Raw genomic sequence first — 21077 nt, 5'->3', positions numbered from 1 at the left:
CTTCATTAATTTTTTTCTGTGAAATATGCTACTACTTCTGCTTTAATTATTTTGAAGTCATATGTTAAAACTTTGTATGGGAATGAATGTATGTGCACTGGGAGCAGAGTTAACAAGGGATGAAGTTAATAAGAGGACGAAGTTGCACAGAGCTAAACAGAGCTCAGCATTTGCTTCTGTGTTAATGCAGCAAATGGAATTTCACACACACTAGTGAGCCTTTGGCTAATAGATTCCTACATTTTAATGAAAAAACAAGCACTAGTGCAATCTTGAAATGTTACTGATTTCTCATTACTGCATTTGAGTGTTTTACAACCATTGCAAACCAAACATTTCTTTGTGCCTTTTGCTCCTATCCTTTCACCTTTAACTTGGCTAAGCCAAAAAAAACCCCACCTATGAAGTATTTTTTCTCACTTACCTCGGCATGCTGGAAATGGAAAATAAGGGAGGCCAGAGTCCTACTAATGGACTTTGTTTAGCACAGGAAATGGCAATTTTTGTGCTCAGTGTTGGTGGCAAGTTCAGTAAGCCTGGAGGCTGGACCTCCCTATGCCCCACTGTGGATGGGCAGCTGACACCCACCAGTCCTGTGGATGGGAATGCAGCCTTCCAAGTGAGTTACAGACCCAGCTACAAGGATGTCATCGTATAGGTATCTGCCAGAGACTTCTGATAGCCTCTATAAATGCATCAGATGAAAACTTCCCAAGCAAAACAATCCCCGTGTGGCACCTACCTGAGGCAGAGCAACAACCACAAATTTGCTATCTTTTGCAACTATGGTTGCCCCAACAAGCACTTGCCAAAACAGCCTGATGGGAACACACATACTTTAGCATGTAATCATAAAATTACAGAATCATTAAATGGGTTGGGAGGGACCTTAAAGATCATCTAGTTAAACGTGCATGAAATAAAACAAATACTGCCATGGGATGAATGCAGGTGAAGCCAACACAACCTTTAGCCATTATGACAAACAATTCAAAAGCACAAGATCGTATCACCAGTCAATGCATATTTTTCACAGAATTACCACTCCACTCCACAAAAAGAATTAGTTTCTCTGCTTTTGGTAATGACCCCTATAGTTCATAAATGCCAAATTTGCTTACAAACCAAGTGATTAACCTAACTTGATAACAAAATATGTTACCTCTGCTTACACTTCTCTAAATATTCAGAACCTGATCTTTGCAGTCAGTGAGGATGCAGTAGAGAACAGAATTAGGCAGATTTATTTTTAACCCTGGATGCAAGACTACTTTTATTTCATGCAGGGGATGGATGTGGTTAGAAGTTTTTCAGAGCACACCAGCTTCAATCTGGCTATGATGAAATGTAACAAAAGAAGGGATTATTGAGATCACTATGACCAGGTTGTATCTGATGCCTCGAACATGTTCTCTTAATGAAGCAGATTTTTATGCTGCTATAAAAATATACATATTCAGCTCTCAAAGCAAACAAACAAAAAAAATCCATTGTTGAACAAGCAATGTAAAAATCTCAGGCCAGCTTCCTTCACAGGTGGAGCATTTCTCAAAGAACCAAAGTTTTCCAAAGCACTGCTGTCTTAGTAGCAGCATTTTGTTTTGGCTGGGCTTACTTTCCATGTACAGTCCTTTACTAAATAAGCAATGTTTCATTGCTTATTCAGGGATGTAGGAATTAAGAGGTATTTAAGTTTCATGTGATGAATGAGGGCTACTTGCACAGCTAAGCTGCAAGAGAGGAATTTGGGGCTCTGGAAGTTTCCCTAACGCGAGAAATCATTAGTGCAGAGACACTGTAGGCATCACTTACTTGATGACTACTGATCTTGTTAAATATACTTCATTAGTGATCCCCACCACAATGAGTCTCCTGTCCTGCTTATGTTGGCAGCTCTGCACAGAGCACATGCACAGAAGTAGGAATTCTAGCTCTATGGTTACTCTATGGATGAAAGGGAAGCATTTTTGACATTATGTTAGTTAATTTTCCTTAATAACATTTTTAGTTTTCACGCACAAAGCTTTTTTTCCAACTTTATTTAAAGACATTTTCTCTTTTGCATGTTTTTAGCCAGCAGAATATTTGGCAGATCAGAGTTTCACTGCAAGAGAGCTGCAAGCTTAAGATGCTAATTAATCTCTGCTCACAAACTTGTCTCTGTCAGGAGCTGAGCCACTGAGGGCACAAAAAAGGTGAAAAACTTTGGTGGGTTGCCAAGTAAAGAATTGTATTTGGCTGGCAAAAACTACCTTCCTGGCTAAGTATTAAAATGCCCTAGGGTATATTACCGTGTCCTGCAGCCATATGGAGGAGGAAAGATAATCCAGCAGGCAGGAATTGTGCAGCAAGATTGATTTATTTAATTATTTTACAAATTCTTTTAATTGGACAAGGATCAGCTACCCCTTGGGGGTGATTGGCTAAAATCCTAAAACATCCATTGTCAAAATATTTTTCTACTGTAGTATAAACATGGCTTCTCAAGGTTGCAGGCGTTTCATTGTTTACAGAACTCTGCTACTATCTCTGTGAGAGAGAAAAGTCTGTCACAGACTTAGAAAAAAGCAAGAAAATCCTTGCTAGCAGCATTTTTGTATCCACAGCTAAGCTTTGCATGAACCCAGTGAAAACAGCAGAACTAGAGGGAAGCACCGAACAAGTCTACAGAGTCACAAAATAAAGATGTTTTGGGGAAACTCCTGGTTCCCTGTACTATCTACATATTCTTCTGCTATATCCCATCAAAAAAATTTCCTTTTAATCTCTTCATTGTGGCTGGCATAATTAAAAGATATCTGACTGCATAAGTTTTGCTCTGAGACATTGCCAAAACTTCACGGAAGTTTTCTTCTTCCAGGATCAAACAGCAGATTTTGCCAGGTGGGAATGACACCTTCGTATAGGTGTCTTTTGCTCATCAAGAAACCTAGATCAAATCATTCACTAGAAGATAAACTAGAGAAGACTATAACCACCCCATTTCAAAAGCACCTCAAGGTTTAAAATGTTCCCAAATCACTCTATAAACTCATTAAGGGGCAGCCCAACCCCTCCAAGGCATCTTACTGAGAATGTCTGCTGGCATGCAAAGTAGCAGCTCCGGAGGCCAGGAGCCACGGACACTAAAAAATACCTTGCAAAACATGGTGTGTTCAGTTTAAGCCACAGTCTTATGTCACAACCCTATTTTTCCTAATGAGTGAAATTAATCAAAACCACATGAAAATTATCTATACTGTTACAGGTGACATCATCAATGAGAGAGTATCTCAACTGACCTGTCACTGTCTCAGAAGTGCTGCTTGGCTCCTATTCCATCCTGTTGTTAGAGCAACTTCCCCTGAAAGCTTTTAGTAGGAACTACCATGGTCACCTCAACTTCAAGCTCCAAGAACAACTCATTGGATGAAGCACAAGTATATCACAAAAAAAACTTAAAACACAAGAGTGGACTTGGTATACGTTATAACTACAGATATGAGCAGAGCAAGGCTGTAGGGAGGCAGGATTGGGATCAGCCTGGGAGAGGAGAGGCTCTCAGTGCCACAGGGGAGTAGCTGGCGCTGTCCCTCCCAGCGGTGACCTGCAGTGCTAATTAAACCATGCTGCTGGAGCACTGCAAAGGAAGCCTTTCAGTTCTGTTAATCAAAGCTTAGTAACTGTTCTCAAGGGAAAGGCAACTGTAGGAGAAATCCAGTAATTAGCCGTAATAAAAGTTCCACTCATAAAACAAAGCGTCACTAGGACAAAAAATGTTGAGAGGATGAAAGTAAGCAGTAATGGAAGGGAATTGAAGGAGGGGAAGAGGCAGGTACCCACTTTCTTGGATTTGCTGGTTGATGAGTGCTTGGTCATTTTCTAGTTCCCGTTCTGCTTTGATCTGTCCTCTCAGAATCTGCTGCTTTAAATCCTCAACATAGAGCTGCTGTCGTTGAATTTGTTTTCTGTGGAAAGCTTCCTGGTCTCTCAGTTTCTGCTTGTACTCTTCATGCACAGCATCTATTTCTCTGCTGTTAGAAATGTTGACAGTGAATTTAAGCCAGAAAAAAATATTATTTGTAATAAAATAAGTCATCTTACTAAAGAAAGACAACATGCAAGATGTTGTTTTGCTCAACAAGAGCACATTATGACAAAAACTTTTAAACTGTGTTTATGCACATCACAGCAGGCTGCAACCCTGTAAGTGTCATAAATGCCAGGAAATGTGAAAGCTCTAGTAGTGAAGCAGGTAATTCCACTGCCAGAAAGATAATAGCAAAAAGAATTTTAAAAATATTTCCAATTTTCATTTTGCTGTAGTCTTCCACAAATGAAATTGGGGAGGGGGTTGTTTTTAAGTTATAAAATTTTATAACCACCACATAAGGTATTTGTCATCTAAGTACCTCAAAACTCTTTACAGAAGTGATCAACATTCTTTTTTTTTCAGACCAAAAAATTCCAGCCTAGAAACATTTACAGGCATTGTCAGGATTACACTGACAGTCTCTGGCAGTGCCAAGGAAAGACCTTGATCACCCAAATCTCTGTTGGATGCAAGAACTATATCAGGGTACTGCTTCTATATTTGGAGCAAATTGTGATCAGAAAAGTGACTAACCTGTGAAAAACTGCTTCACAATCTCCTGCAAAATGTTTGGCTCCTGACTGTGTGCCAATATTTTGCACGCGCAGAGTAACAATCAAAAAAGTATCTATTCTTAACATAATGCATTATAATATTCAAAATACATTAGCCCTCCGAAAGAAATATATATTTTACTTCTCCACACGCTATCGCCAAAAATTCTTAACATTAAAGTTAGATTATATCTAAGGGTGATATATGATCTTTGCTTGCTAAACTCTGCATTATTATATATAACCTCAGAAAATAAAACCTTTGAGTCTTGAAAAAATATTTAAAGTGTATTTTACTAAGAAAGCAAATGATATATTTATTATACTTCTAAAGCAGTCAAGGACACCAAAACTCTAAAGAGTCCCTGAAGGTCAAAAAACCTCCAAAAATATAATTTCAAAGGAAATCTTTGGAAATATCAGGTAGTTTGTAAAATCACTACCAATACAATGTCATCTGTATGAAAAGAGTATTTGACCTTTGCTATACAGAAATAATTTAACATCTTGATTTAGAACTGTAAGCATGTGTTCAAAGCAACCATTTCTACAGCAAAAACTTGATTTTGTGTGATAATTTAGCAGACAGAACAGATGAAACAATTAAGCAGCCAAAGCCTACAAATCTCCTGGAGTACCTTTACATGGAACTTTCTTAAGAAGTAGTAGGAAAGCCTCAGTACATAAAAGCTTTAGGGTTTTCAATAATTCACAATATTACTATGAATCTTGCTCAAACGAGAAAAACAGAATTCTGTTTTGTTTTAATGTTTATGTAAATGTAATGCTGAGAGTAACTGAAGGAGAACATCTTCTGTTCAGTTGTCCGGCATGGTGCAAACAGAGTACAAACTTTGCCGCTGCCATCTGCTAAATGGTTTGTGTCTATTTGTGACCCACACAAATTATAAGAATGTGCAGGTCCAAGATCTATTTGTCCTTGGCTTGACTACAAAGATGCCAGTACCCTGTGATTTGTAATTTTTTTCCTCTTAGATAAACGTCAATTGATCCCAGGAAATAGAAGTGGGATGCCTCATTTCTCATTCAGCTGAAGTAGGATTGAATTGACACTTCACTGCAGCACTGAAATGCTTATATGGCAATTACAAATCTCCAGCTGTTCAGGTATTTGTAACACCACCAACCACAGGGGGACAATCTCAGAGGTTAAAGCAAGACTGGTTAACTAAAGAAGAAACACTTTCCAAACATAGTATTAAATCTAAAGTATTCGTTTATGAAAAGCTCCCATGGTTTCAATGGTAACTCTGAGGGAGGCTTTCCCTAAATGCAGCTTTGGGGTTGTCTTCCCTATTTGCTAAGGGAAATGTAATGGAGCAGCCATACAATCTGGAGGTTAAAGTACTGATCTGCAACAAAACACTTCTGATTTTGGAGCAGTTACATGACCTCTGTGCTTTCGCACACTTGGCCTGCAAGGTCTTCAGGATGAGGACTGCCTCTGGATGCCTATGCACTGAACCTAACAGCTTCTTTGCAGAGTCTGGTGATGAGGTAGTCTTTAACCTGTTCTACTAGCAGACATATGGAAGCTCTGACTCCTACGGCGGTATGAAAGTTGAAAAATATGAGTCTAAATTTGTCACTGGTCTCACATGACCTTGGGCAAGTTGCTTAGTCTGAGATGTGTGAAACAAGCAAAGTAGATTCATCCAAGAGAAGTGACGAGGATCCATTAGCATTATCAAACATTAGAAAGTCAAGTATCAGAAGAGCTGCTTTCTATTATTTTATCATTATTAGCATCATTCTGCATGAGACTGAGGAAACTGAGTAAATAATTTTCAGCAGGCTGAAAAGAAGCATGATACTAAAACAGTAGAGAAAGAATTCTTGTTCTGCAACTGTTTACTAAAACTAGATAAAATTCCTCTGATAAAACGTCTCTCATTCTTCCCAACCATGACTTTTAGCTCTCAGCCAATCTTTCCATAAAATTGACTTATCAGAGTTCAAACTGCTTACAAACTGAAACCCAGAACATTTAAGTAAACGAAACAACTCAGTGTTGCGTTTCAATCCAAAGACCTAACAATGCTCACAGGGGTGGTTAGGTAACATCTGTTTACAGTTGTGAGAGGGTCACAAGCTTTTCCCATACTTTCCAGCCTTGCTGAAACCACACCCCACCCCCACATTATAAAGATCAGAGAATAAACAATACAAACAATGCACATGGCAGTGTGCTGTTTGTTCTCGGCAGCACTAGCATATTCCCTCACGTGTGTGGTAATGGGCTTTTGCTGAACTAACATGAAACTGTGAGATCCTTTCCAACAGCTGTGTGTGTTTGCACACAGAGCAGAACATGAGGCAGGCCAAATGGATGGTATTAATCACAGCTCCATACTATGACTATACCCCAGAAAGGCAGAGTACAGAGGCACAGCCATACTTCACTTTAAGCCTTAGAAAAACTAACACAGCACAGCAATCACTGCAGTATTCTTTCTGCTTTTGTTCAGGTGATGTAGCTAGTTGGTACAATTCCCCCTCTGTAAGGTCAAAGTCTCTGTAATAAAATGCTGTTGCTCCAGGTATATATAAAAATTGCAGTTCTGCTGTTATTTCAGTGTCTCTGCTTCATCTTCTATTTTTAGTAGTACAAAACAAAAACCAGGCAGGGCAGTAAAGCCAGGTCTGAATATAGAGCCTGAACATAAAACACCTTTTTATGAAGCTGCTTCTTACAGACAGTTTTCTGAAGTGGAAAAAAAGATAATGAAAATTCATGCAGAGCCACTTACATAATACACAAATGCAAGAGGATGTTTTCCCTCTGGCTGAGAGATACTGACTGTGAGAGCAGAATGACTGGCTAGTTTGGGGTATGGATATCTCTCCCAGAAACTGCTGAAACCAAGAACATGAAGTCAGAATGCTCCCTTTCTACCTTCGAACATGCTAGGTCATGTCAGCACACTTTTGCTGGTTTGTGGAAATAACATGATGAACTAAACTAAAAAATGTCATGGCAATGGCCCAGAAAGAAAATAACAGATTCGCACACACTTCACAGCTAAATCACCTAATAAGCAGTTCAAAGAACAAACAGTTTGTGTAATGTATGTTTGAATGACTTACTAAAACCAAGTATCAATCCAGTTAACAAAAGAATTTAGCCACATTTTGTACTAAGTAGGTGAAATCACTAATTTTTTCATCCAAAATATCTTAAATCAGACGTACTGTTAAATTTAGACTTGAAACACTGGAATACTCTGAGATACAGCAATCAAGCACAGAATGCTGTTGCTCATATCCCTGCTTTTCTACATAAGCAATCTACACTCAGGAAATAAAATAACCTCAAGACAAACATAAGAGAAACAGCTTCATTTCTGTAGGTATCAAGACATACATGAAGTCTTGGTTTCACAGGACCAGCATACTCTAGCATACAGCATATAAAAAAAGGCAATTCTGCAGAGAATTTCATAAAAGCATGCAGATTTCTGGGTGTACCATATGCAGCAAGAAGTGTCAACAGTTACCCCCTCCACCAAGTAAACCTTTAAAAGCTGCAAATAAAATGACAACAAAAAGACACCAACCTTAAACTAAAGATAATCACAAATTACTGAGAAAACGTTCAGATTATACCGATTCTGCCAGATTGCTTTTCCATCTCATTTTTCTCTCCAAAGTTTGCACGATGCATGCTAAATGAACCATCTGTAAATCCACATTTTTTTCCAGCCGGTTTTGTTGTCAGCTCTCTGGGATCCTATTGTGCAATTCTCCTCCCCTCTTCCCCAAACACTTCTACTGCTGATGCAGAGGCTGGCGGCTGCTACAGCATAATGCAGCTTCCAGTAACTATGGCAGCAATAGCTCTGTGGTGAGGCTGAATACCTGCTGCAACAAAATCTTAAGGCTCAAATAGAGAAACTCCAGTGAAAACAATCACTTTTGGTAAAAGCTGAAATTTGCCAGTTTTCTCAAAGAAAACATCACTCAAGTTGGCATCCCCATCTTTCTGACTGCCTAGAGTTCAAGTCCCATTTGTCTTCTACAAATTATTTTTCCCAAGGGAAAAAGAGTTAAAAATAAAGCAGAAGAAAAGATGCTGGCAGGGCATTTTGCACCCTTGCAAACCCCAAACTGAGAGCAGTCACAAGCTGGAGTTACAAGCCTATCCACTAATACCCATCTACACAACTCCCCCCACCTTCTCCAGCTCTATCCTCCCCCTCTTCCCGTGTCCAATCCAGGGCCCTTCCCGCAGGGGCTCAGAGCAGCAGCAGGCACCACGCAGCTGCACAGCATCATACATCTGCTTCTGCCCAGCATAGGGCCCAAGCCTCTCCCTTCTCTTCCCTAAAGCAGAGGGAAGAGCAACGAAGGAGATACAAAGACCTTGTATTATCACCTCCTTCAGCCTCCCGAAGGAATGCCACTCACAGAATTCAAAGCAAAAGCTGGGGAGTGGTGGGCAGGAGGTGGGAGCCAGAAATCAGTCAAAATGGCCAGCAGAGTAAAAAACCTTTAGAAATAAGGGATCTTTGGAAACATACACACATAGTAATCCCCTTCACAGAAGTCAGCATCAAGTGAAACATCATTTTGATTTCTGATTAGCTGGTTTGCTTACAGAAAAAGCACACCCGTACTTTTTCATGTGTGGTTTTTTTTAGCCTTTCTGTGAAAAACCTCTTTTTCTTTGCCAAACCCCCAAAGTAACAGTGAGGCAATGACTTATTTAAGGTACTCCTTTAAATACATCTCTAAAACAGGCCTCTTTTTGCCAAAGAGTCACAGGGACAAGACACAACCACACTCTCCAATAAAGGTAAATGCTTCCTCTTTAAATTCCAGTTCAGCTGACACAGGTTCTCCCTTCACAATGTCAGTTATATATAGAATTATTTAGTTACCCTGCTACCCACTATACCTGGTTCTGCTGTAAATGGTAGAGCTGCTGTAACTGCCACAGTGCATTTCTCTGTGAAACAGAATATTTGAGGGATCTTTTAAGAGAAGCAAAAGTTTTCTTTAATCTTTTTGTTTTTGGCAGAGCGCTTTGAAATTCTCAAATGGAAGCTGTTAGTGAGAACTCAGAGTATTTTACAGATATTAGTTGGACAAGTTAACTATACCACATTAGAATAATAAATACATTGTATTATGCTGTCTCAGAGTTTTCCCCCCCAGTTTAACAATGTTGGTATTTTCAAGGAAAGGGAGTTTAAACATGTTCCAAGCAGCTAAAATTAATTCAGTGTACTGCTATACCACTGAACTCTAATGGAAAAAAACTGAACTCTGATTGAACTCTAATTGAAAAAAAACCCTGTGGATTTTTTTTCAAACCAGCAAGACAATAAAATCAGAGTTTTTATTTATATGCAGTATGATATTGAGGCAATGGCAGGAGAAACACCTTTATTATCTACTTATTTGTAGTGATGCTATAACATGATGACTGATGCCATTCACAAGTCTTCTGTGTGTTTGCTGGCTGACAGCAAACATCAGAAATTTGAAGTGCAGGGGCTCTTATGAGTAGGGTGTATGAACAAGCAAACAAGTAAGGGTATAATGACTCACAATCCTTTTTCGAAGGAATGCCTAAATTTTAGTATTTGTGTGCAATGGTAGAAAATAGTTTTTCCTCTCATTTCTCAAAATATTTTAATGTACAATTAAAGGTTCAACTGGTAATTCAACCCATGAAAGGCAGATGAGAAAATGTCATCATACGGACAGCATGGGAGATAAGACTCATATCATTAATAATCGTCACTGTAATATATATATATTGATATGATCTGAAATAAAAACATCCAGAAGAAAGTAAAGTACCATCAGTTCCTGATGAAAAAGGTACTTAAACCCATGGAAACTCAACAATTTCTGAATTATTTCTGTTTGCAGCTGCTGTGTGTCTTTGCATGAATGAACCATGTTTTATGCTAGGAATTAATTTTTTTTTTTACTTTTCCCTAAAGCAATTTTATTCTCACCAGAAGAGAACCCAATTTATCCAAGCAATTTTCAAAGTACTAGTGAGCATTCCCAGTACCTACTATTGGCATAAAATCTAATACATTTAGGGTTCTTATATGCTGGAAATTGGCAGCAACTTCAGAGTAAGCCTCACTCTAGTTATAGCTTTTAAATGCAGGCTACACATGCAACAAAGAGGCAAATCCTCTGCACAAGATCTTGTATGAAGATGCTTGCAGAGCCTTGCCTGTAACTCAGCTGCAGATTCTTGTTCCAATATGATAAAATAGTCTGAATTAAAGCTTGCAGTCTAGCTTCCATCTCTTCTAGAGGAAATCAGTGTAGCACAGGAGAAAGGCAAGGTAAAGGTGTCAAAAATTTCAGCATGATGTAGACACATTAATATTCTTACCTTAGTTGAAGAGAACATTTGTTTTCTTCACAGTTTCTACATTTTTGACTGCAAAAATAAAAATAGGAAATCATAAATATTTGGGAAAAAAGGCAAGAAAATTTCACTGAAGCCTATTGTACACAGAGATTTTATTGTAATTTTCAGTAGAGGAAGATGCAGATTTCTAGCAGCTGGGAGAACACCAAGAACTTTCAAGTGAGAGGGGGACAGAGAACAAGACACACACACACAGAGCTTTCCCTGTTCTTATATTTCCCTCTAAACATCTCCTTCTGACAGAGATGAGACCCTGCATTAGGGTGGACTTTTTACTGGTGATCAGTAAACACTGGTGATCAATAAACACTCCCTGTAGTCCATTTACTCCTGTATTATGGCTTGCAAAGTACCTCACACACACCTGTTAGCACCTGACATTGACTTTTCTTCACAAGAGACCACATACATAATTTTATTCTTATAATATAGATCTTAGGCTACATGTCTCAACCATAACCCCCTCCATGAGCAAAACTACTTGTCTCTACAGAAATACAGGCTCACAGGTTACTGCAAAGGAAGGCTGAGTGGATCAATTCAGTTCACCTATGCCAAATAACTATTCAAAAGGATAAAAGGACCACTGGGTTATGTAAGGTGAAAACCAACTATTCTTAGACATAGTTTACAGCTCATTCCTATAAAAGATGGACACTGATAAAAACCCAAGCAAATGCAATACCATAACATTTTTCATCTTTACTGAAGTAACCATCTGAAACCCTCTAGGTAAGCATGAGGGAAACTTTAAGCAATGTAATATACTTGTAATATCCTGTCCAAGTGATTAAAAAATTGATCAACACAAACAAATCCTCTATCTGAACATGGTCTGGAAAAAGAAAATCAATCAGAAATGTTCTGCAGTTTTGTCAGGTTAAAAAGGGGGAAACTAAGTGCGAATTTCTGGTAAACTGTTTATAATAACTTCTGGATTTCTTCAGGTTTTTCTAGGTTCATCAAAAAACTTGTGAAAAGAGCTCCACAACTAATGTTTTTAGCAACATAAAGAGCACCTTGGTGTGTACATTTGAAGGTCATAAGACAAACCCTTATTTTTAAAATTCTTTGTATTTTTTCCTAAGAAAATAATAGCAATGATAAGTAAAATGTTCTTCAGTAAAGAAACAAAATGAAGTAACATTTTGTATAGACAGGTATCACTGCAGCAAATGAAAAGCAAATGCAGAGATTAGATACATTAAAGAGAACATATCAAACCACACTACCCAAGGTGGAAAGCAAGGCACTTGACTAGAATAATGAAGAATATTCAAAACAGAGATAACATTTTATGCTCATGAACATGAGATGAGATACTTCCTCTAGAAAGAGATAAAAGATTCCCAGTATGTTACCACAGCAAAAACACTCTATCAAGAAGCAGAAGCATCAACAGATATGAATGAGAAGATGGCTGTTTCTCGCCTTTAACAGGTTAATTGAATGTGCCAGGCTGAGAGGAATTAAAAAAGAAAAAGAACCCAATTATATTTATTCTTTAATATTCTATTTTCAATGTCATGAACTGAAACACAGAACATATCTCAATTCATTTTCCTGATACACATTAATCACTGTCTTCATCACACTAATCATTTCCATTTCCTAAAGTCTCTGCCATAAAAGCACACACTAAACACTGAGTATGAGCAGCTCTTCAACACTTTGAAAGCAGTATATGCCTTATTTACTGCTCAGTTGAAAACAATCAAACAAGGAATCACATTGGCTTTCTGAGATGAAGGGCTCAATGAGGACTTGCACTAAAGGGAATTTATGAACAAATCTTGTGATTTCCACAACAAATTAACAGGGAAAGTCAATTGATAATAATTACCTTGGCTAAATCATATCCTGAAAAGTCCATTCTGTACATTAAAGCAAAGAATAATATTGTAAAAATTATAGATTAGCTGTACAGCAGATGTCCAAGTGAACTAAGGCTCACAGTCTCATCTGAGGCATTTTCTTAATTGAGCACCAAGAAATAATTTTGCAGGTTTGTTGCTTGTATATCTTAATGCTCTATATCAGTCGGCTGGCCAATGTATTTTCTCTGACATTTTTATCTGACTACTCAAAAACGTGATGGGACTTATTCTGTATACAGCTTACTTTTGTCTGAACCAAGTCCCTTATTTCAGATATCATCCCACAAGAGAAATTGTTTCTTCAGTTGCTTTTTTTCTTAGTTTTAAACTTACTTGTGAAGAGAAGAAAGGATATAGTGAGGAGAATTGGTGCAACTTCCATGCAGATTGAGCCAGTCCAAAGCTCCATAGCTCCGAGTGGGTGGGGTTTCACTAATCTACAGAAAGCACACAACATAAGACAGGTATTTATTAAAATCACAGCAACCCAGGAACTTCCAAGTTATCATTAGCACTGTCATCATTAACTATTGTGTGCAAGGCTGCATAATACCTCCCATGTGAGTTTATAATCTCACTTACACTTCTGCTTAGTCTTTGATAATTAGCAAAATTGTGAAGTATTTGTTACTGAGTACATCTCTTTTTGCAGCTCTATTTTAATGTACTGCATGTTTCATTAATCAAGAAATTAAGAAAGAAAACAAACAGAAGTTAAGCCCCTTATCTCACAGTGAGTGCAAAAGGATGGAAGAATGGGAAGTATAAAACGTTAATAAACGAAAATCCATTTTAAAAGGTTGACTCTTGCCAATATCAGTTGATAATGTGGTTAACTCCTAAATGAGAAAATTCGTATTTTTTAAAGTCAGGTTTTTAAGCTATGTTTGTCATTCATTTTAAGAACTATCTCAGTTCTTAAACATCATCGAACTAGCTAACCAAATAACGTCTTACAGTAGTTAGTTCCTGAGCTTAACATACCAAGAAATATTTTATCTATTTCTGATGTATGGAACAATTCACTGCTTTCAGAGTCAACAATACTTAAGTACTTAATCCCACAAATTTTCCAATTCTTCTAGTATACTTCATTCAAGACAGTGAAATGACAAAGAAGATAACTCAGAAGATTATCAGATGTGGAAAGATTCTTAACTGATCTTTTCACTGCAGGATTCTGCCTTTTTGTTTCAATCCTACTGTAGTCATGACTGGAAATAGGAAACACTAAATTATTCAAGGGATCTGCATCATCTTTTGCTAAGCACATCTGAAAGAAGTGCTAGTGTCCTCCCACAGAAGGTTTAGTGTCATTACAGACCATTAGATGGAGGAAATGTAGCAAGTGAATATGATGATGAGATGAAATATTATCTTTATCAGGCTGGCTTTTAAGAAGAAAAAAAATGGGAAAGAAAAAGAAAAATTAGGAGAGAAAAGCAGTTTTAGAACTTACTGATCTTCTTAGTCTTAAGATAGCAGCTTCTGCTGGGTGATTGAATCTAAATTTATGAGATTTGCCAAGGACAACAAGGGCCCCTGTGAAAACAGAATAATTAGATATTTACAGAGACATAATTCATCAAACTACTATAGAATAGTATGTTTTAAAAAAATTAAATTCTGACCAACAGCTTTCTGAACACCACAGAACAAAGAACTAATTTTAGAATTTGCCACTATGGAATAGCAGAGTTATCAATCTGTAATGACAGCATCCAAGCAAACTGATCTTGCAGATCTCTGCAGACTAAGTGTAACTGTAAATTCCCTGTTCATATTAAAGGCCAGCCAGCATGACTTCATGCCAAAAACCACAACCAATCCACTGCTGAAAACTTGCTTTTACACTATATTTTTAAGAGTCTAGATAACTGCAAGTTCCCAGAAGCTGGACTGTTACTTTAAGCAACCTAAAAGTATGGAAGCCTGATCCATTTAATCTGAATTCATTATCATACTTGTGACTTAGTGGCTATTAGCTTCCACCTAAATAGACTGTGAAAAAGCTGAAGGTCATTTCAACCATACTATATAATTGCCAAAAAACCCTTTCAGTGGCCAGCTGGCTTAGGGCCAGTCTCCACTACTTTCCACAATAGTGTCTCTGACTACACGTCTTCCCTTTTCAGAAACCTACAGACTACTGTTGCCAAAAGGAGGCAGAATATTGTCAGCAATGTTTTAATCTGACTTCTGTGGGGTACTTAATTTATTTGTCCCAGCTCTAGCCATGGATCAAGCCTTGTGGAACTGGCAGCAGACCGAGAGATGTCTTTCCCTGATCTGCTCAGGTTCTGAAATTCTTGACCTAAACTCCAGTGATTGGGTGACTTTAATGCAGCACTCACAGAAAAAGAAGCCTTACCTTGTGACAGACGACACGACCCAGACACTTCACAGCCATTCACAGAGCAGTGTGCACCTGGAACTGGTCGCAGAGTCACAATCCCACAGTGGTTGTCTATCATACAGTGATTCCTTTCAATCCACTGTCCCTGCAAAACTACAACGTAGAGATTTATCTCTCCTGTTGAAGGGGTTGGGTTGGTTACTCCATTCTGTTTGCCTGAGAATGGAGTACCACAGACTGTTCGACTCTATGCATACTGCATACCCCAGAGAACTATATCATGTGCAAAACAAGGAGATTAAATCCTGCTAGTCAAATAATTAATCACAGAAAAAAACTTACTATTGAAATTCACTACTGAAAATAGTGAGATTGTTTCTTTATACCTGGTACTGGGAAACTACATATCACTTTCTGATTTGGGAGCTGATGTGCAAATTCTTCTATTATGTTGAATTTTCTTAATGCCATTATGTAATTTATTGTTTATAATTCACAAATCTACTGGTAGAAAATAATCAAACATAACCAAGCCTAGCAGAACTTAACCAAAGCTGAGATTCCACAAATTTTTCAATTTTAGTATAAAGTTTCAGTTCTCTATCATAGTATCTAGCTCCTGAGATTGACTGCTAAAATTAAAAAAGAGAAAATTTTTTTTTAAACAAAAAATAAACATATATTTTAGCAAACATCATTAATTAGTCTCTTCTACTTACCTTTTTCAATAAAGAAAGCAGACAAATAGAAACATGACCTGGCTATTACACATGACAGATGTAAACCTCTGGTTTGACCTGACCATATCACAAAATAAGTTCTAATATCATTCTCTTACCAATATCTTGATCTTGGTCTGAGTCACTTCTTCCTATTTTGGTTGTTCCTTCCTAAAACAAGAAAAGAACTAATTTAAAAGCTGGTTACAGAAAACAGACTATATATACTACTTAAAAAAGCTTTGGTACATCATTTTAGCAAATACTTAAAATAAATTGCCTCTGAATGACTGAATTGTTTGAAGCAAACGCTATGTACTTCGTAACAGCTCAGCCCACTGTCCCCCACAGTGTTGCAATTACTCTTCATCCTGCAGCTATGTCAGCTTCTACAACTTCAGTAGATAAAGTAACCCTCAGTGGATGACTTTTGGACTGTGCTTGAGACCAACATTTTGAATATGAACACGCTTCCTGATGCTTTGAACTTCTACAGTGAGACTCGGTGTTTGCAGAAATGAGATAATTCTTTTAATAAATATCATGCAGAAAGAAAGAAGCTGCAGAATGATTATTCCACACTTTTCAAATTTAAAAGTAACAGAATTCCTAATTTGGAAGAGAACTTTGTCATAGACGATGAACTCTTCAATCTAACTACTGAAGAAGAACTTTTTTCTGAAACTTAAATGACATATATGAAAAGTCTTTCTGGTGCTTATGGTATATGGGCAAGTTCCCAAACCTGAAGATTCAAAAACTTTGAAGAAAAGAACTGCCTAGGAACAAAAGCCTCCAAAACAAGAAGACTCGAACCATATTATGGGTCGGTGATGGAAGTGAGACAGTAGTTTTATGGTTGCCTTCGAATAAAAAAGAGTCATTTAAACAATACCATGAGAAAAAAACTGTGAAAAAAGGGCAATTAATTTACTATATGTCTATTGCTTCTGTGCTTTTTCTTAGGAAAACAAAGCAAGATAATTTCCCAATTCCAAAGAGACACTGTAATTGGTTATGGTAAAGTGATTGGTAAATGCACTCTAAAATTACTTTAGTGGCAAGCCTTTCGGTTATATTAAAATTAATTATGGGCAGTAAACAATGTGATTTTGTATTCAAATTAGAACGAATTGAATATGCTCTCTGCTCCAAGCATATTGTAAAGCCTAGATTTAAAGATGAAGCAAGAAGTAGTAATTGGAAGCCTGAAGACTGGGAAAACAGAAGCTGTGCACTACTCAAGGTGACTCAGCTATGGGTAATTATGGGTAAATGACAGTGGGTTTGTGCACTGGACAGAAAGGGAATGGTTATCACAAAGCTCCTCACAGAGCTCAGCTATCTGAACCAACTAACAGATCCCTCAGGCATGAGCCCTGCTGAGACTTCATTTCCTGGAGAGGCTGAAAGCTGGACTGTGCCTCCAATTTAGAGTAATTACCAAGCTACATGTCAGTTGAACGTTCAGCAAACTCAGCTGCAAAATATCTACCTGGGTTGGCCACAACTTCTAGAACTTATGGTCCATATGGCACTTGACTCACATCACTCAATCAAGTGAGTTAGCAACACGTATCTTATACAAAGAGAAGCAAACCAGCTCCTGAAAGATCTCTTTACCAATTATCTTCTTCACTAAGCAAAGAAATAGTTATTGTAATTTCAAAAGAAACTTCTTCCAAGGTGCTGAACTAACTCTCTGGTAATACAATTTAATTCAGAAAAATGAATTACAGCAGCTTTGGCTCAGGAAATTCACAACAGCATCCCAGTCGGTGGAGTGATTCTGGGTAAGTTTAAATCCAAATAAAAATTGCAGGTGAGACAAAGGGTACAGACGGGATACAAGCAAACTAGCTCAACTTGAGAAAACAAAACAAAAATAACCATAACCCAGGACCATGCTGATTTCATTTTTAAAATGCTATTATTGAGATTATAATTGTAATATTTATACTCTTTTCTAATTTAATATTGAGTTTTACACCTGAAAAAGTGAGAGATGTTTCAGATGAAACCACCTCACAACCTGACCTTAGCACATCACAGCACATCTTCACATCTGCTGAAGTGTTTTTACATTGTTACCTCTTCTGGTTGTGTCTCATGACTAGGGGTAGAATTCCTAAGGTACATTACAGAACAATAAAGAGAAAGATTGCTTTGCCCCTTCACTTTTGGGAGTACTCCAGCTTTCAAAAAAGGTTATGAAATACACCTTTTATTAAAGCAATAAGCAAATTTCATATTTTTAAGCTATGCAAAAAAGGTCAGTTAAATCATAAGAAAACATAAATCTTTTATTAATAAAAGCCAGAAAATTAAGCATAGGTGCAGCATTGATTAGTGCAATTATTATTATGAAATATCAGGAGAGTAAATGAGTAACACAATATTTATTTTCCATGATCTGAAAACTGCTGCTGTGACCTCTCTCTAGAAGTACAGTGTAAAGTGCTGTTATATGTTGAAGCCCTAATTTGTAAGGAACTGCTAATGTTTTACCTTCTTGCTGCTCAGATGAAGGTAACAGATACCAGAGCCTAAAAGATGTAAAGCACAAAGAAAAGAAAAGGCAGCATCTAGAAGCAAAGAAAGAAGGGACAAAGATGTTAGTGTGACAGAGTCATGAATGACTTCAGAAGGTGACCCTTCAAACCAGGTTATGCCATTAAAATGAATATATTTAAAATAGGTGTTGTCAAAATTAATATGGGAAAGTATTTGCTCTTTCCACAATGGCACATAATAGAAAAGCATTTAAGTAGTAGCAGTTGCTTCCAATAAATATTTAATGTTAATGTAGGGCTGAGTGGTTGAAGCTGCATGTTGATCAGCACTGGACATAAATACTTGGTCCCAAAAAATTACCTGGTACAATTCTTTGTGTTGGCATGAGAAAAATTAGTTAAGTCTTTCTTTCAACATGATAGAAGAACAGCATGATTTCTGTTCTAAATATTTGTTGTCACTTTTAAGAGGAATAAAAGAATCCTGTGTCCCTAAACTATATAAATTACCACAAAATCTAGATAAAGATTTTTCATTAGTAGACAGATACATGATTTTCAACCTTATTTAACATATGTTCTGGCAACGAGTGCACCTCTGTAGAAGTACCCATCCAACATTCCTTTCACATTAAGCAGCATCAATATTTCAGTAATTTCCATCAATTTAAACAACATTAAAAATGTTGAAGTATGGCTTAGCACTTACTTTATCAAAAACCAAAAAAACTCCTAAAACTTGTCTGACCCAGCCATGCACATCTTATGCCATAATGTGCAGTAATATACATACAATGTTATGAAAGTTTCTTGGTGAAAGCCTTGCCCTAAATTAGCAGCTACACAACAAAACAGTATCTATGAGGCCAGGATTTCTACCTGATCTTCAAAAATAGCCACTCAAGTAGGGTCACAGGTAATTAGCCCTCATGGTACATACCTGGTATCTACTCGGCAGATCTCTGGTAGGGTTAAAAGCAATGTATAGAAGTCATTGCCAAAGTGAGCTTTTGTTTCTTAAAGCTTACTTTTATCTATACATATTCAAATAAGCCAGTCTTAAGTATACAAATGCATAATAAAATTTGGACCAGGATGTCTGGCATACTTCAAGCACCATCCTTTATGTTTCCACATACGTGCACACATAACTGTCCTTATGCTTTGTGGACAAACTACTAATACCGAATTTGAGTATTCTGCTTGGCTTGTAATACAATATCAAATAGTTTGCATATGCATTCATAAACAGTCAACTTATATTCATATATTAATTCTTCTTCTCCATTTCCATGTATTTTCTATTTTCCCCGCACATTATGATCTGTGACCTTCATGTTTTGATAGCTGTTGTTGTAACGTCACCCAAACCACGCTCCATTTCCAAAGAAAACAAATACTTTCAAATTAAAGGGTAAAATAAGACAAATGACCGTATCTCACCCTGAGATGATACAGCACCACTCCTGTGCTGAGGATATCATCATCCATGGCCATTAGATGAGGTAAATTAGAATCTATTGTTACTCCAGCTTTCTCTTTGTTGATGTCCACACTGTACTCTTCCATGATGGCTTTCCTGTCCGTCCACTTACTTGTCCAGTCTTTGGTCAATTGCTCAATCTTAAAGAAGAGGAGAGAGAACAGTTTCACTTACTAAGCAGGCTAATTTTTCCTTTTTGATCATGCTAACAAGTTATTTCACCTGTCTTTGGGCAAAACTGAAGGTCTGCAAAACCTTTCCAGGTTACCAGTGATCAAATCTTCTCAGTAATTTTGGTAAGTGTACAGTAATTTCATTTGAATAAACTGGAGTTTATGTTAGAAGGGACAGACTCTGTATAATGAATTACTGTGGTATACTGAGACAGCTTTCAAACAAGGGGTAGAATTGTGCAGACATAGTAATACACAGTGGACTGTGTCCCATTAAGGACACAACACTTTTGTCACAAACTGGTAGAGCACACTCATCTTGCATTAAAGGTGGCAGTTTCCTGCATCTGCAGAGCAAAAAGGAAAGGATTAAGACAACAGAAGTTTTCACTGTAGTTTCACAACTGTAGCAATGCTATCCACCTGTGGAACAGGAGATACAGCATCAAGTAAATCATACACACCTTCAGTTCATTCTGCAGGACCAGCTCAGTCAGATTTCCATCCCTGTCATCACTCCAAGAGGGACTGGAATTCCTCTGTACAAACAACAGTCACCAAGATCTACATGTTACTTTTCCTATTCACAACTGGCAGGCATGTTCTTTAATTCTCCAGCATTTGATGAACTCAAGAGAATGAATGACAAAATACATGTGCTACCTTCTCGTATCTAGCCTACATCTCTTTAGCTATGGCATGCTACTTTTTGGTGTAAAGAACTGGTGAAAAAGCAGTAAATGAGAGCTAGTTCTGTGTAAATAAATCCTGAACTGTAGTTTCTGCCTCTCCTAGCAAAACATTCTCTCCATGGCTTGGAAAACCAAGACACTATTATTATTTCAACACCAGGGATGTCAGCTGTATTGTGAGATGTTCACAACTTTTTTGGAGGGGAAAGAGGGT

General features: G+C 37.5%; 1 protein-coding gene across 1 annotated transcript in view; it reads right to left on the bottom strand.

Moving 5' to 3' along the window:
• The window catches only part of STARD9 (StAR related lipid transfer domain containing 9), an 87263-nt gene that overhangs the window by 20979 nt on the left and 45207 nt on the right, over positions 1–21077 (bottom strand). The window contains exons 15-22 of the mRNA XM_017741618.1: positions 20636–20710; positions 19959–20138; positions 16122–16173; positions 15299–15436; positions 14387–14469; positions 13261–13364; positions 11012–11059; positions 3823–4013 (exon numbers count right to left, since the gene is read on the bottom strand). Of these exons, the coding sequence (XP_017597107.1) occupies positions 3823–4013; positions 11012–11059; positions 13261–13364; positions 14387–14469; positions 15299–15436; positions 16122–16173; positions 19959–20138; positions 20636–20710 (871 nt within the window). The remainder of the gene's footprint in view (positions 1–3822; positions 4014–11011; positions 11060–13260; positions 13365–14386; positions 14470–15298; positions 15437–16121; positions 16174–19958; positions 20139–20635; positions 20711–21077) is intronic.

The sequence above is a fragment of the Corvus brachyrhynchos genome, unplaced genomic scaffold, assembly GCF_000691975.1.
Source record: "Corvus brachyrhynchos isolate BGI_N302 unplaced genomic scaffold, ASM69197v1 scaffold115, whole genome shotgun sequence".
Classification (NCBI taxonomy): Eukaryota; Metazoa; Chordata; class Aves; order Passeriformes; family Corvidae; genus Corvus; species Corvus brachyrhynchos.
The sequence above is the reverse complement of the archived record's forward strand: the minus strand, read 5'-3'. Positions and strand labels throughout refer to the sequence as shown.